Consider the following 15756-nt stretch of genomic DNA (forward strand, 5'->3'; position numbering starts at 1 on the left):
ATAAAAGAGGGAGTGGAAAGAAAAATTGAACTTGAAAATCAGGGATTGCACGAAGGGGTGGACGAGATCGAATTTGCCGATTCGCGGCTGATCCTTCTTCGATTAAGAGTTCGTTTCCGAGGTATTTTTCAATGTTATTCGCGCCACGCGTTCAAACCCGTAGAATTTTTAGTTCTGTCGCGAGAATAAATTCGCACCGGGTAAAATACCGGGTGGAAAGAAGCCTGAAATTTTACAACGATAGCAAGAGGTACCATAAAAATCGCTTAAAATGCAACTACCGTGAGAAATCCCTGGTGTACCCTCTGGTGTTCCGGGAAAAAATGGAAGCAAGCTGAACGGAATTTTAATCTGTCCTTGTATCGTATTTCGCGTGCTTACGTGAATCTCTATGTACGTACCGTGAAGCAACATCTCGAGAACGTCTTTGCCAACGTCCTCGACGAAACCAGCGTGAACATCTTGAACACCGTTGTCGCAGTCACCTCTTAACACAAGTAGTCGTATTCTCCACGATAGAGCGGAGCCAGTGTTTTACGAATTTATTCGTGCATTAGCACTTCTTAAAGTCACGAGACGACGGCAAACAACACTACACAAGGGATTTGTCTTGGATGATTTAACAATGGCGTAACTGTTAACTTTCCTCTTCGGTATCCGTCGTATCGTCGGAAGGTTCGGCGTCGGATGGCTCGACCTTGGCTGGTTCGACGTCGACCAACATACTTTGAAGTTGCTTCCGCAGCATCGTCGACGCGCTCACGATACAGTTCATTATGGTAAACAAGGTGTAGTTGTACTGCTGTATCATCGTGTTCTTGAAATCGTTTATGCGAGGCAATTCGATCTGTGAAAACGTAACAATTTCCATGGATCGAGAAAGAGCAGAAATTAACGTTGGTAAGTTGCGTTACTACTTCTCTGTCGTTGAAAGTGGGAGCGATCGTAGCCATTATCCTGCGATACAGGTCCTCGACGTCGGCGCTGCTACCCCACAAGCCCTCGGTATGCGTCCAATAAACGAGACCAGCAGCGATGCTACTTTTCACGAGGAACAGCAGAATGTTACAGAATTTGTAACCCGACGTCTTCGGCAATGTCTTCTGCGGACACTCGCAGAGCTAAGCAAACGTACATAACGTTACTACGGTTTGGCAGTGTATCGTTTCTTTGGACAGAGTACCAAGTTTGCGTACGTGACTCGAAAGAATATCAATATTTGAGAGTTTTTAAGAAGAAGCGCGGTATTCCTTCCTTCGTATCTTTGTATTTGCGTTGAGAATCGAGAGACCGGTGAGCCGGATTCTTATTTGCCGGCACACGGTATATCGTAAGCGAATATCGAAGGTGAAGCGGAAAATCGAAGAAAAATCGGAATTACTTGCGAAACGAAACGTTGATATTTCTAACTAAACGAGTTTATGTTTATTCGTATTGGCGGGTATCGCCACCGAATCCTCGAATTGTAGGAAAATACATAGCGAAGCTACGGAAATGAAAACAGGCGTGAAAAGAAGCCCGTGAAAGAGAGGAAAAGATTTGTCGCGTTTACGAAACCCTCCAGAGTATCCGGCTTTCTGTTCAACGAGTGGACCCTAGAGTCTGCTAGTCTGCTAAACGCGACGATGCTTTCGACTCGTGAGGTCACGTACGTACGTGTCCCTAACAAGTACGCCAACTCTAAACTGTCCTCCTCCATTAGAGACTCATCCGTGTCGCTATACCTGTGTACACCGAACCGTCGAGCTAATTCCAGGTAAACGTAACTACGGTATCGACCAATCAGTTTCCTACAGGAGCCGATACATCGTCATTCGTCGCTTCCTAGACGCGTGTATATCGCGCGAACACGAGACGAACTCACGCGTTCGCGTGATTTAACGCCAAAGCTGCCTTCTTAACGGAATCTTATTAACGATAAATATATCCTGTTCGACCACGTACGCATCCTGTTCAACCGTCTTTCCGCCTCTTGAACAGCGCGCCCAACCAAACGATTATTCGGTTCACCTTTGGCGGACAAGTTCTTTGCATGTCTTTCCGCGTGCAGATTTTAATGGGCACCGGTCTCGGAGTCCAATAAGACGAGCTTCCAGCCACTATGCTCGGACAAGGCTGCATCATGTCTGCATGAACAAGCTTCTGAATCCTCTTTGGTCTTACGCATGTTTCCGGATTGGACAAGTTGATGGTCTGCGCGATACACTTCGTTCCTCTCTTCATCGTTGATCTCAGTTTTCGATTCGAGTCTCCTGCTTCCGATACTTCATCGAGACTAAGAGTCAGATGTGGCAGAAATGACAAGCCGAAAGACAAAAGGTTTTTCAATAGACTCAGCCAATCTTCGTGGCGGCGCGATTATGAAACAGCCGGTGGAAAATTCAGCTTGCGCCAATCTTTTCTCAAACGCGACCACGGCGATTTCTGTGCGATTTACCACGAGCCCGTTTACGAACTTACGAAATTTCGTCGGCTTCACTTTGCATCGCATAACCTCGAAACTTACGACGTTACAAATTTGTGGAGGAAGGTCGTTGGCTCTGGAAACTTGGAACGTTCCCTTTGTACACCATGGAAGAATTTTGTTTGACGGTTCGCCGAACGTGATACGAAGCTCCTAAAAGTATTGGTCGTGTTCTTTGTCAGTACATGTCGCACGAATTTTGACCGACGTGTAAGCGGAAACTTCACGATCCTCGTAATCCTCCGATTCGTCGCGAACTTTAGCTCGATACCGATCGCTCCAACTACGCGAACCATACTTTCCCAAACGAATCTTTTTAATCGCCTAATCCGTGAAACCAACTTTCCACAGATGCGAAGCCACAAGCGTGCAACGCGTACAAGCAAATTAAATTTTAATCCCTGAAGGCTCAGCTGTTCGATTCTCATCGACGAGGGAATCTCTATCGTTCGAACGACGAAGAAGGAACGAAAAGAGAGAAAGCACGACGTGTACGAAGTAGCCCGACGATGTTACGTATGGAGGTCTCTCAGTCAAGTTTCGTTCGCAAAATCCACGTTCGATTCTTCCTCCTTTCGCTGGCTGCTGATAACAAAGAAGATATAAAGGAGGCGAGATTACAAGTAGGAACGCGGAGATAGCAGCCGGTAGCTGGATAGGCCACCGTAAGAGGAGATCTCGGTCGCTTGATGAAACGTTTCCGAGTTTCCGACTAGAGCTTCGCCACCGCGCCAATCTTCCATTACTGTTGCCGCAAGCTACCGGCAACTTCGCGATTCCTTATTCATCAACATCTTTGGAAAAAGTCGTAAAATTTGCATCCGACAAGTTCGTACATTCTAGGCATTTATGCGTCTGACCAGATTATCCGGCCGTTTTTCTAAACGACGGCGTTTCCTTTCGCCGAGATCGCGCGCGCTTGCTTCAATTTTTATCGCGCGAACGTTTTTCAGCGAAGCGAAACCGCCGAACGAACGCGTATGCGTTGCGCGATAAGCGGCGCGTCGTCGTCGGCTACGTTACTTGGAAAAATGAGCAAAAGTCTACGAGTCGGAGAAAAATGACGCGCGAACGTTACCGCGATGCGTAATAAATACGTCCGTGACGTTGAAATAGTGGCGCGTTGGAAAAGAGTAACCGAAGGAAGAGACGTTTGACATCCGATGGCCGTTAAAAAGCGACTCGTGGGAAATTTGTTCGCGGTTGCGAGCGGTTTGTATCAGCCGCTCTTGGCGCGATGCTCCGTTATTCCACCGACATACATCACTTTTATCGCGAGATTCCACCGGTCTGATATGCTTATTAATAGACACCCGGCGCTCTTACAGCTCGTACGAAAAATATGGCACTTAAACGGTGGAATTCTTGTTAAGAAAAAAAAACGAGGAAAGAGAAAGGGGGAATGGGAGAAGCGGATGAGAGAGGAGAAAGCAGAGGAGGGTACGAAATGAAAAGGTTGATCGCGGCGTAGGTTGGTGAGCCCCAGCTATCTTGCCTCGCCAGGGTAAATGCATTCGTTCCGATCGATTGGGAAATAAATCAAACGTTAATAAATCAACTTTAACATTCCCAGCATCTCGTTTTATAGCCTTTATACCGGATCGATAAAAAGAAATCGAGACGGAATCGCGTCAAATATCGTCCCCGATAGACCGAGTGAAATTGCCGATTGATCAAATTTGCTCGATAAGCACGACCTTTTGTCTATCGCTTTGCTTGTCTATCGCGCCGGTGAATTCGACACGCCAACGGTTACCGCGTTACCCTCCTTTTCTCCACCGAATTCCACCGACTACACCGGGGCGAATGTAAATTTCGACAAAATAATTAATGCGGCCGACGGAACACGTGCAAAAGGGGAGATAGAGAGACAGAGAGACAGAGAGAGGGAGAAAAAGAGACTTCTTACACGCCTATCGACGTTTGCCGCAAAGGGGAAACCGGAAAATTCACTGGTCGAATGCACCCTCGTTGGCCTGGAAATTTCCTCGCTGTGAAAAGAAACATCGAAACGCCATGATTCCGGGCAAAAAGGTGACGTTACGAAAGGTACAGTGGTTTCTCGTTAAAGGGAAGTTCGAGATACACTGGCGAAATGGTAGTTGGATACCGCGAGGGCAAGAAAGGGTGGGAAACCGGAACGAAACGCAAAAACGACGGAGAAAAACCGATGTACGAAGGGAAAGAGCGGGTGAGTTTCGGAACTCTTCAAGGCCTTCTGGTAATTAGGTCGAAAAGAGAAGTAAAAATCGAGCCATAACTCGGCGAACAATTAATTTATAATTAAGAGGAAGCCCTGTGTAATTCAAGAAATTGCTGGCAAAGCGCGGTACTCGAAGGAAAATAAAATTATCTAGAGATATCTATGTACTTTTACCGACTGCGAGTACAAAGTTCCGAGAAGATCATCGTCCAACGTTATCAAAGTGAATAATTAATAGACGCGTTTGATAGCGCGCAGCAAAGTTTTCAACACGATCGACTAGTAGCCTTTCGAAGAATCGTTTTCGTCAGATTTTTCGGATACGTGTCTTCGATCCGGATGAAAAGGAAGGACCGCTGTTGCCGCGAATTCGTCGACGAAAAATCGACGAGGAGCGAAAAATAAAAGATTCGGCGAGAGGCGGCGTGTAGAGCAACGCGAACATAGGAAAGTGGAAATGACCGATTTTCAGAGGATCGTTCAGAAAGCATTTAGGCGGAATTCGAACTCGTCCAGGTAGATATTTCACCGGGTAAATCTGGGTGACACGGATTAAAAGGTATATTATCGTTTCTTCGGTGCGACGGCGAGCGTGCGCGATAAAAAAAGGAAAATATGGCCGGAAACGGGTATTGCGAGACGATAAAGGGAGATTCACGATCGCTTTCGCTCGATGGCTGGACATTAAGAAAAGCATGAACGGCGAGTAGGTCATAGACCTTTTAACGAAGGTATAGATAGAGATAGAGAGAGAGAGAGAGAGAGAGAGAGAGAGAGTGAGAGAGAGTGTAAGGAACGAAGCACGAAGGAAAAGGGACCTCAGGAAACTAATTTTCGCGATATTAGTCTTACGAAATTGGTTATTGATGTTCCATTCGTCCGCCGATAATGGCGGACGGAAGCGATTCTCCGGTGAAAGGTCGTAAGTCCAGGAAGGTCGAGCATCCCCGGGTCGCACCACCATTGCTCCGTCGTTCGTCCTTCTTAAAGGAATTGCTTCCTTAACGGGCGTTAAATCGACTTTCCCGACCGGTCTTCCTGGCTTTGCGATTGACAAATATTTCGTGGTCGTCTACTCTCTCCGTTCCACCTCCCGCCCCGCTCTTTTCCTTTCTTCGCTGCTTTCTTTTTTTATCCCTTAACTTTTTGCCCGGAATCTTGCTCGAGGTACTACGCTACCTTCTGCTTCCACCTGGACGAGCGTTCTCGCTTGGCCTTCTGGCGTTCCGCCAACAATTCGTTCTACTCCTAGCTAGCCAAGAATGTTCGAGGAAAGGAGCACCCAACAATCGATAGATTCGTCCAGCGGCTGTCCTCGACGAAACAACGTTTTCCTTTCTACTTTGCTCGGAGATTATCTTCCGTTTCATTCGCAATTCGTGAATTCTTTCGACCAGTATCACCGAACGAACCAACATTTGCCCCTTCTGCAGAAGCTCGAGAGACGACAAAGAGAAGAATTCCTTTGGAGAACAACTCTTAGAACCGGTACAACCGATACACGGTTTACAACCGGCAATAAAATATCTACCAGAGGGACGACGATACATGGAAATCTCTATGGAGATCGATTCGCGAGAAGAACATCTAGCACAGGTATATCGAGCGGAAAATGTAACTTGCAAGGACATCGAACGAACCGATGTAACATTTCTGTTGGATCGTAATCCAAAGATCGAACGACCATTATGCGAAACGTTAACGTCCGGTCGCGCTTATGATTTGCGACAACGCGACGCCATAAATTGGAATTACTCGGAAATCTCGAGTACGTCCTTCGTTACCGATTTCCATGAACGCTGTGAGAACCAACGTTCGCTTCCAAAGATCCCAAATCCGTACCACGGTCGTTCCGAACCGACCGACGTTTCCCGGAGTCGTTGACCGTTTTCTCTCTTCGATTTGGTCCGTATTCATACTGCCGTATGAATACAGTTAAGGAGAAGCGATGGAAAGAAGCCGGTCCAGGCCGATTAGGATATGTCGATGGGGCGAACTTTGAAAGGAGCCGGACATTGTACGCGGCTGAGACCCTTCTATCGTTGAAAGTTTAATCACATCGTCCAAGTCCTCGTGACTACTCGACAAATTAAGCGTTAAGTACTACTGACCTTCTTTCTCGGTTCGAAACTTGCGTCGTCATGTTATGGACCGAGTGAAAAGAGAAGTCTGCGAATAATTTAAGCTATATGTGGAACTATCGAGACACGGAACTCGTCGATAAGTTTCCCGATGCAGCGAATACTTTGGAAAACGTCCGTACCTATAGTCGTTTTCGTCTAAAAGTAAACTTACGATAAGTGTCTGTAGAAGTGTGTGTGTGTGTGTGTCTAAACGCGCTTAAAATTGCGATGTCTTCCTTTCGGTAAAAAGAACGTTTGTCGAGTTGCCCAAAAGAAAAGAAGAAAGAAGAACGTTCGAATAAAATACTGAATTAAGTTCTCGTGGTTTTCCGCCGGTGCATCGTTAGCATCGGTTTATTTAGAACGCGCGTGATAAACGCGCGATACCTCAAGACGAAAGTCGTATCTCGTGCGAGATGATTAATCGACGAGGCAGTTTCGCGGATATGATGGCAAATAAAAGTCGGTGATCATTACCATAATCCGAACCGCGAAACGACAAAGAGAGAGGACAAGAAAGAACGCGGGAGAAAGCTGGATGGAAGTACATGAAAAACGCGATAGTGCACTAGCGGGGACCGATGTCGGGCGACGTGTTTGAAAGTTAAATTTACGAAGGGGACGTTTCACGGTTGCGCCCTTTAAGGCAATATCCAGGGCAAAGTACGCGCTAGTAGGCCATTACAAAGTTATAATAGTATAGCAACCCTCTTACGATGTTCGGAGCTTCGACTAGGCACGACGTTTTGACTTTAAAATGAAATAGTCGGCGAACGCGTGAGCACCTTTGCCCCGCAGTAAACGTATACAACGGAACTTCCTGTTCCTTTCGGCCGACCATTATACAAAGTGGAACGTTTTTCCGAAAGGTAACCTCGCCAAGTAACTCTTAATGGTCCGTGTAATGCGAAAATGCCTTGGCTAAACGACTGGCATCTCGCTGTCCACCCTTCTCCGAGATTCTAATTGCCGCTTCTCCACTCTCTGGGGCCAATTCTTCGCGAATTTCAAACGTTCGTAACGCGCTCGCTTCCAACTTGTTGCCCGTTCCTATTCGTCTTCCAGTTTCTTAGAAAGAGATCGGTCTTACCCGAGTCACGCTTTCTTCGACTTCCAACAATCGCCAATTCTAGCGACTCGGCTTTCTTCGATCTTCTTGTCTCGCCCGAACGTCGCAACGTCACGACGCACGCGTTCCAACGATGAGACTGGAAAATGTTGAACAAAGCACCGTACTGTTGTTCGTTACGCGCGACAAAACCAAACGCGAATCCTTTATTCCATTCGTTCCGAATGAAAACTCGCACCGATAGCGTTGACACGAAGGAGAGCCTCGTAAAAAAGGGAGCAACTCTACAGGGAGATATCTCGTCCCGGTTGGTCGTTGAAAAATGCGCGTTTCTCTTCCGTGACACGTTGACAAATCCTAAGATTTCGCCTGGAATTGAAATGTTACATCGATGTCTGCTCGTAAATCGATCGTCCTAACAATTAAACTTACTCGATAGAAATAAAATTGGAGAAAAAAGGGAATACGAACAAATTTACCGTGGCGACAAAGTACTTGCACGCTCGTGCTCGTAAAATCGGATAATTTATCGATAGTTCGCGTATTCGAAGGCTGCCTGCTAACCTTGGCGGTAAAGACGATCAGCGATGATAAAGTGGCGAAGAAAACGTAGAGTACTTGGGCAAGAGACCGTGCAGAGGTAACAGCGGGGAACCAGCGACTGGCGTACGTATAACGGCGTTCAAGGGACCAGCAAATTCATCTCGCTGTTTCGAAACTCGGTCGTCGCACGAGTTATTCCGCGGACGACGACACGAAACGAGATTTAAAAGTTCTAATGAAGTGCATCCGGAGTGGCTGGAGTACGCGTGCAACGTTTGAACGCGGCCGCATCGTTTTGTCACTTCTTTTTTCTGACGCGTGTGAATCGCGAAAAAATATCTGTTTCGAGCGGACGCGAGCTAAAGTAAGAAAATACTTGAAACTCATCATTGGTTGAATAGACTAGAACGCGTACTCGAAATCACAAGTTAACGCGTGAATTCTTTTTTCCAAAGTTCTCAGTCCATTGTTCAAAGATCTCGAGATCTCTACAGGCTCTCGCATCCTACGCGTTCTTCGTTTAATTTAAGATCACTTCGAGATCCGAGGCTTCGTACGGTTTATCGCGGTTTATCGGGGTAATACGCATTTACTTTTAGATATTCATTTTTCAGCGAACTTTTAGTAAAAAGGAAAGCGAAGCGACTACGCTTCGATCCGCTCGTTCGGTCCTCTTTTAGATCGCTAACGAATTTTCCAAAATAATGCAGGAAGCGGCAGGTGGTATCCAAGTTAACGACCGTATCTAGCAGAAAAGTAAGCCAGAGAATCCTTTGAAGCGGGAAGGAAAAAGCAAGTCACCTCTCTGAAATAGTGATAGCAAGATGAAATATATACGTCTGCGGTGAGTCGCGGGTTAGGAAGGAGATATTCATTTCACGCGTGCCTGCGTGTAAATGCGAAGGTACATACATTCAGGCCCGTATATCATCCCTTTCGAAGGACTTTAAATCAGACTGGAGGCTGAATAACCCGCCGATTCGAGATTCTCCGGAGATACACGGAATTTCAAATGAAAATGTGCTGCTTCTCGAACCTTTGATATAGCCTGCAACTTTTTTATCCGTCACGGCTTCTTGCTCTTTTTTCTTTTTTTTTTCTTTGCCGACTTTGACGAGATTAGCGATCGACGTTAATGAACGATCGATCCGGAGTCAAAGGAATTCGATTAACGTTTAACCGTTTCTATGAACGATTGTCTTTGCCACTACGAGCAATCGTACACCTAAGCCTGCAAAAATAATATCGGAGATGAGAGTGGCCGGGCAACGGCGACGTTAAAAGAAATCAAAATCCTGAAACGGGTACCTTTCCACGGCCGATGGAGCTGCATTAATTACAGCCAACGAATCCAATTAAATCCAGGAGCATCGTCAGTCCCACAGAGACACCACCCATCCACCGCCATTTTGTGGTTCAGCATGAAACGAGGGGACAGAGTTGGTAGCAACGAAGAGTACGGCGCTCGCGGTAGGTCCAGGGGTAGGATGGAGGACTTAAAAATATGATTTTAATACCACTGCTCCGGGGGTCGTCGTATATCACGCTTTTGTCCGCCTACTATTGTCTCTGCACCGAACCCGCACCCTCCCAAAAACCGACATCCCCCTCCCCGTCCACCTCCTCCATCCTCCCTCACCTCTTCCTCCCTTCTTCACCCCTTCATCCACCGACGACCCCCGGATCCACTCGCTTCACCCCCCATCTCGCGTCTCTGCGACATGTCACGCGTGAACGCCGACTACATCGACCAAAATGTGCATAATTGAAAATTTCCCTACGTACGATTCCATCTGTAAACACTGAAAACAGAGAAAGAAGCGGCGTACGGCAGACCGATTCGTAAGTTTGAATTAGTTAGAAAGCGTGACAACGTTAGTCTCGGTTCTACGTTTGCGCGGCTGCTTCAGCGAGAAAAATTTATAAATCGTCCAATCGATCGAGGAATCGTCGAAGAAAAAGAAACGAGGGAAAACTTTCCTACGGAGTAGAAGTTGCTTTTAATCGCGTGTATCGCGTGACGAAAGGGGCAAGCGCTCGAATAAAGTAGTAGCAATTCCAGTGATTACTACGCGGTAGAGTCGGCGTCGGAGAAGCATAGGCTCCCTCCACAGATAGGAAATTCCTGTCTGAATGAGACCCCAGTCGTGCTAACGGAGAATGGAATTAATGCACAAGAAGCGGAGTAACGGAAACGGGATCAGCTGAATTGTATAGGCTGTCTTTCGCGTGATGCGAGAAGAGAAGAGAAGAGAAGAGAAGAGAAGAGAAAAGGAGGGAGGAGAAGGGAAGGGAAGAGAAGGATAGAAGGGAGAAGGGAAAATCGAGATGGGGTGGTTTTCGCGAGAGGATGAAAACAGACGATACTCGTAGGGATTCGGTGGTACGGGTTCGCTGGCAGGAGCAGAGGTCGAGGCGCTGGACGACGGGTAATTTGTTAATTTCATTATAATGGGTTTCCGTGTTCTCGCTTTTATACGACGTGCAGAGGCATCCGAGCGAGCGATAAATAATATTAGCTAGCTCGGAACGTTTTATTTGTACTAATTGAGACCGCCATAACTTCCCTTCTCGTTTATGCTCTATCCAATATCGCTTCGTCCTTTGTTCTCACACGCGCGTGCTTCATTCGCCGGTTTTCCTCCATTCGAGAATTTCTCATCGCGCCGTTAGTCTCGCACCGCTGACACGAAATAAAAATGACATGCCATTCAATCTTTAATTTATACGTAGGTATGTACCTACCGACTCGTACGAATCCTTTTAAACCAGACGTTATTAGAAACTTTTCAGAGGAAGGATGCTTCATGGCGCCTTTGTTTTACTCGCTAAGGACTATGCCGAGTATTCCTATTAACCGAAATAAAAGAACAAACACGAAACAGCAAGGGGCAATATAACAAAAGATCCGACTAAACCACAGTCGAACGAGCACAAAACCTTTGGAATCCCTTTGCAGCAGTCCCGGTATTAAGTTCCCTTGGAAATGAATAAAAATTACATCCGTGACTCTCTAAATTCCTTGGCCGCGCAGCAAGGCGAACGAACCTACAAAAGCAATCTTTCTAGCTAGCGTTCGCTCGTCGTTGCTCCTTGCAACGGGAAACATTAACCGAATCCACTAAATAAGGGTCTCTCTTCTGTATCTCTTACGAAGATGAAACGGTAAGACGCCGAAATACACGGTACGTTGAGAAGATCAAAGTACGGAGGAAAGGGGAGATCAATCAGATACTCTTTCCTCGTAAGCCATCGTAATGACGATGTCTATATTGCGACCGCGAAAAGCACAGATCGAACAAAATCACGATCACTTTATTATCGAAATAGAACTCGATGTCGCGTACTACGGTTAACGCTACAAACCAGCATACGATTCTACGAACGCTCGCTCCTACGTCGTTTGCATCGTGCTTCATATATATTCTATACGGCATTTTTCAACGTGTTTCGGAATTTGTACAAACAAACGTTGAACTTCTAAAGAGAAAGGCACTAAGGAAAAAAGGTCGTAGTACCTCCGGCAAGTCGGTTTCCAACTGCAGCTCGGATAATTTTCCTAATGAGTTTCAACATGCCAATGATACTCCAGGGCTCAACGCTGGCAATTTTCTTTTCTCAATCTGATCCTGACGACATAAAACGCTTGAAATCTTGCAAGATAAAATACCGGAGCACCGCAATTAGCGAAAATCAACGTGCATTACGTTACATAACAATACGAAACTTCTGTCGTGTGAAATCACGCTAGAAAGTACTTGTACTTTGACGCGTAGCCTGTGGAATTTTTAAGTAATTCCTGAATCTTATCCGCTACTGGAACACACAACGAAACATGGAAAAATTTTCTTGGCAAACGTCCGCTTAAAAAAGTAATTAAATTTGCGAACGAAGATCGGGCGATAAGAACCGAATCACAGTCACGCACTACTTTAACACCGGCTTTGCGAAAAAAAGGTCGACGTGATAAAAACCACCCACATCCGTCACAGGCATTCACCTTACTCGATGAATTTACATAGTTCGTCAGAGTTTGCGAATGACACGATACACTAGGCCATTATCGTGGCAAAAATTACCAAGGAAAATTAGCCGGCAAATCGAATCTTTCGAATCGATGAGCTCGGAGCAATGGCACGATGTTTGGATAAGAACGAGATAAAATATGGAGCAAAAGAGAATATAAAACTGTGTAAAAATAAAGATCGATGGAAAGCACTCTCAAGACGAACGCTATTAATTGGTCGTGCGATTTTCTATTTTCGGCCTTGAAAGGTGCGTCATAGAGAAAAATAGGAGCACTCAAAGGAACGTACCGGTAATTGGTGGATTGGTAATCGAATATGCATCTGGAGGATGTTCTATGTTCTTCTTCCTAAATAAAAGTAATTACGGCTGACGTTATTTGGCATGACAGGAGGACTGTACGCTGCACACACTGACTTGCCATTTTAATTTCCTCCGAAAAACGTCACGTTCGCGTTAACGCAAAGATGTTATCTGTAAGTCGCAAGGTAAAACTATTCGGGATGAAATGTATGCGACTCTATCCACCCTTAGCCATTCCCTCCTGTGAAAACGCGCTTCCTCTACTCCGATTCTCCATTAAATTTCCTCGTAAAATTAGTCGGTATAGATGAGTTGATAGTCGCGAACCGGCATTTATAACGGCAAAATTCAGTTCCGTAAATTAAGAAGACTCGTGATAATGGCCGGACGCTGCCAATTAGCCGTTCCAGCGGCTAGGAAATCGTTCCAACCCCAAATGGAAGGGCAAAAGTGTGCGTGGGATTCGCAGCGTTCGTACAGGATAATCTAATCGTCCGATGCTACGGAACTGCGAGGAAGGACAAGCAAATTGTTCCTGGAAAATCCTCTAGAGTTCGCAGTTTTTTGTCGCCGCCTTCCAGACTCATTATCCTTTCGTAAGCGTGTATTTTAATCCGATATCCGACCACCGCGGAACAGAGAAGGTCACCTCGAGGAAATGCCATCGTCTACCTAATGCTCTGCTTTTCGATCGGATAAAAGCCGGTTCGAATAAAAAAAGAACTCGAACGCATCCGATATCCATCGCAGGATGTCAACCAGTCGATCGTTACAGTTTCTTCGCGTGTTTCGATCTTCGTTCCATCGCGCGATTGCTCTACGCCACATCGCGATCGTTTTTTCGCTTAGTTCGTTTGTAAAAAGGAACACAGTCCATTGGGTTGTTCGGACAAAAGCGAAGAAGCAACGGTAGCGACAACGGGATGGGATGATACATGCGTGCAAACCGAAGCTGCTCACGCCTCGGTACGCACGGTGATAGGCGTTTTGTAGGGAATCACATGGTTGGTTCGAAGAGGATGGCTCTGCCAGACCTGGGACTATAATTCTGCGTTATCGGCGAGTTCACGGACCAACGCATCCCTTCCTGGAAGAGTAACTGATCCTACTTCGCTGTTCCAGCCCCGTTGCCCGGTCACTTGCTGCAGCACTTTAGAAAATCATGCGTTTCACGGGGGTATTTCTTCTTCGCGATATTCCAGTCCTCTATTAGACAAACGATCGTCAAGACGTTTCTTTTATACCGTTCAAACGCAAATAGTTGTTTCAGCGTTTCGCCAATCTCCACCGCTATTTCTCTCCGTGGTTCTGCGTCAGAAAAGGGCGTCCTCGAGCGACCGTTTATCGTTTAACAGGAGTTGGAGTTCCATGAACGAGTGGAAAGACGAAGTCGGTGATCGAAAATGACGCGGAGCGACACGACCAAACAATCGCCAGTTAGAAATAATTTAAGGATCGTTATCGAATAAACGAGGCTGCTGGTCAGCGAATCGTCCCCGTCAGCGAGATCGTCCATATCAATTCGGTGTACCCTCGCGTTCCGTACCGACCTTAATTTCAGTCTGCCAACATCAAGCTCGTTCGAAAAACCTTGGTGTAGTTGGTACGATTAGATACTTGGCTATATGTAACCAGCTAGCGAAGGTATTTGGCCGAGCGTGTCCAGTTCTCGGGCGATTCGGGGATGAGCCAGGACGCGACGATGCCTACGCTTCGGTATCGCCGATGTATCGTCTATCAGGCTAGGTTCACGCGCGATTGCCTCGAGGGGCAATGGCGAGTGATGAATTGGTGATTAAGATGAGCCGTCCTCCGTGAACGCGCATCCTCGTTGCGTCCTCGAACAATCGACGCGTATCGACCCGTCGTTTCGCTTCCGCGCCCCGAACTTTTCCTTCTGCGATTAATCGTCTCGTTTCAAAACCGCACGCTCTGTACTCTCGTTTACCTGTTCGCAAATTCGAAAAAAAAATACAAAGACGATCGTAGCGATTCCAACAACGTCTCGAAGGAGCGAAGGAGCGAGAGAGATTATCGATCTAGCAAGTATAGAAGGACGATAACGGCAAAGTTTCTCGGCAAATTGGAAGAGCCCTGCGGTAATCGCGCGAAATTGCAAGGCATCATCCCCGGCGAGACTCCGTCGCACCTATATTCACAGTTTCCAGTCAGAGTGTACCTGTACGTGGATCCGAGCGTCGAGTTTATATCCGAGAAATGGCACTGGTGAAGTTTCGCGCTCAGGTCGGTCTGCGCTCGATCTAGGGGCTGACTTGGTTCTTGGTTCAGTGCCACGTATCGGCATGCAAACGAGGGACGAAACGTTTCGAATAGTTCTAACTTACTGATGCCGAAGATGGGAAAGGTCGGGGCAAGGCGTCGTTCCGCTTCCTCCGACCGCCAAGATCGTTCGACGCTCTGCTTTCGTAATTACGTCTTCGTCGTTCGACAAACGCCTTGTCGTTGAATCGTGCAGAAATATCGGTTTGATATGAAATCTCGGACAATACGCAGCTCGTTAGTTCCCTCCTTGTTTCCTGAACAAAAGACGCTGAATTAATTCCCTGGATGAAATATTACATAATTCAAGGACGAATGCTCGAACGTTCCATAAGACACACCCACTTTCCCATTTTTCTTCCGGTCGAATGGAAATTTCGACAAAATTTCGCTGGTCGTTTGATCCATCCGCGACAAAGAAATTAACGATCGCGCGGTAGTTTGGTAAGAAATAGAACAGTTTTCGTTCGTGAAAAACCACCCTTTTTACGATATACGATGGAAAATTCCACGACGAAATTTATACTCGGAGATCGCTGCGAAAGTATTAACGAGCCGGACGAGTTTTGGCACGACGAAGAAAGGAAAGCGTAACTTACGAACGAGAGAAAAGCTCGTCTCGCGACGAGAACGCTGTCTGAAAAAAACTAGCGAGAATTGAAGGTGACCATCGCCGAAAAAGATTTCCACTTGTTTTGCGCGAACTTCCTGGAAACTCACGCCTACATATTCTTCCTTTATTCCT

General features: G+C 46.4%; 1 protein-coding gene across 1 annotated transcript; it reads right to left on the minus strand.

Annotated features, from left to right (window-relative positions):
• Positions 1-506: 506 nt before the first annotated feature.
• Positions 507-2353, minus strand: LOC132913072 (uncharacterized). Its single transcript, XM_060971034.1, has 3 exons — positions 2011-2353; positions 918-1121; positions 507-847 (listed from the first exon to the last, which is right to left on the minus strand). Exons 1-3 carry the CDS (start codon positions 2221-2223, stop codon positions 638-640), a joined length of 627 nt encoding a protein of 208 aa, XP_060827017.1. The 5' UTR covers positions 2224-2353; the 3' UTR covers positions 507-637.
• Between the last annotated feature and the right edge of the window lie 13403 nt (positions 2354-15756).

The sequence above is a fragment of the Bombus pascuorum genome, chromosome 12 (assembly GCF_905332965.1).
Source record: "Bombus pascuorum chromosome 12, iyBomPasc1.1, whole genome shotgun sequence".
In the NCBI taxonomy this organism is placed as follows: Eukaryota; Metazoa; Arthropoda; class Insecta; order Hymenoptera; family Apidae; genus Bombus; species Bombus pascuorum.

Bases quoted from the DNA above. Each gene is read 5' to 3' on its own strand.
- LOC132913072 (XM_060971034.1), bottom strand. From the start codon at position 2,223: ATGAAGAGAGGAACGAAGTGTATCGCGCAGACCATCAACTTGTCCAAT. The intron at 1,122-2,010 runs GTGAACCGAATA...ACGTTTGCTTAG, and splicing joins AAAGAACTTGTCCGCCAAAG to CTCTGCGAGTGTCCGCAGAA. The intron at 848-917 runs GTAGTAACGCAA...ACGTTTTCACAG, and splicing joins CCACTTTCAACGACAGAGAA to ATCGAATTGCCTCGCATAAA.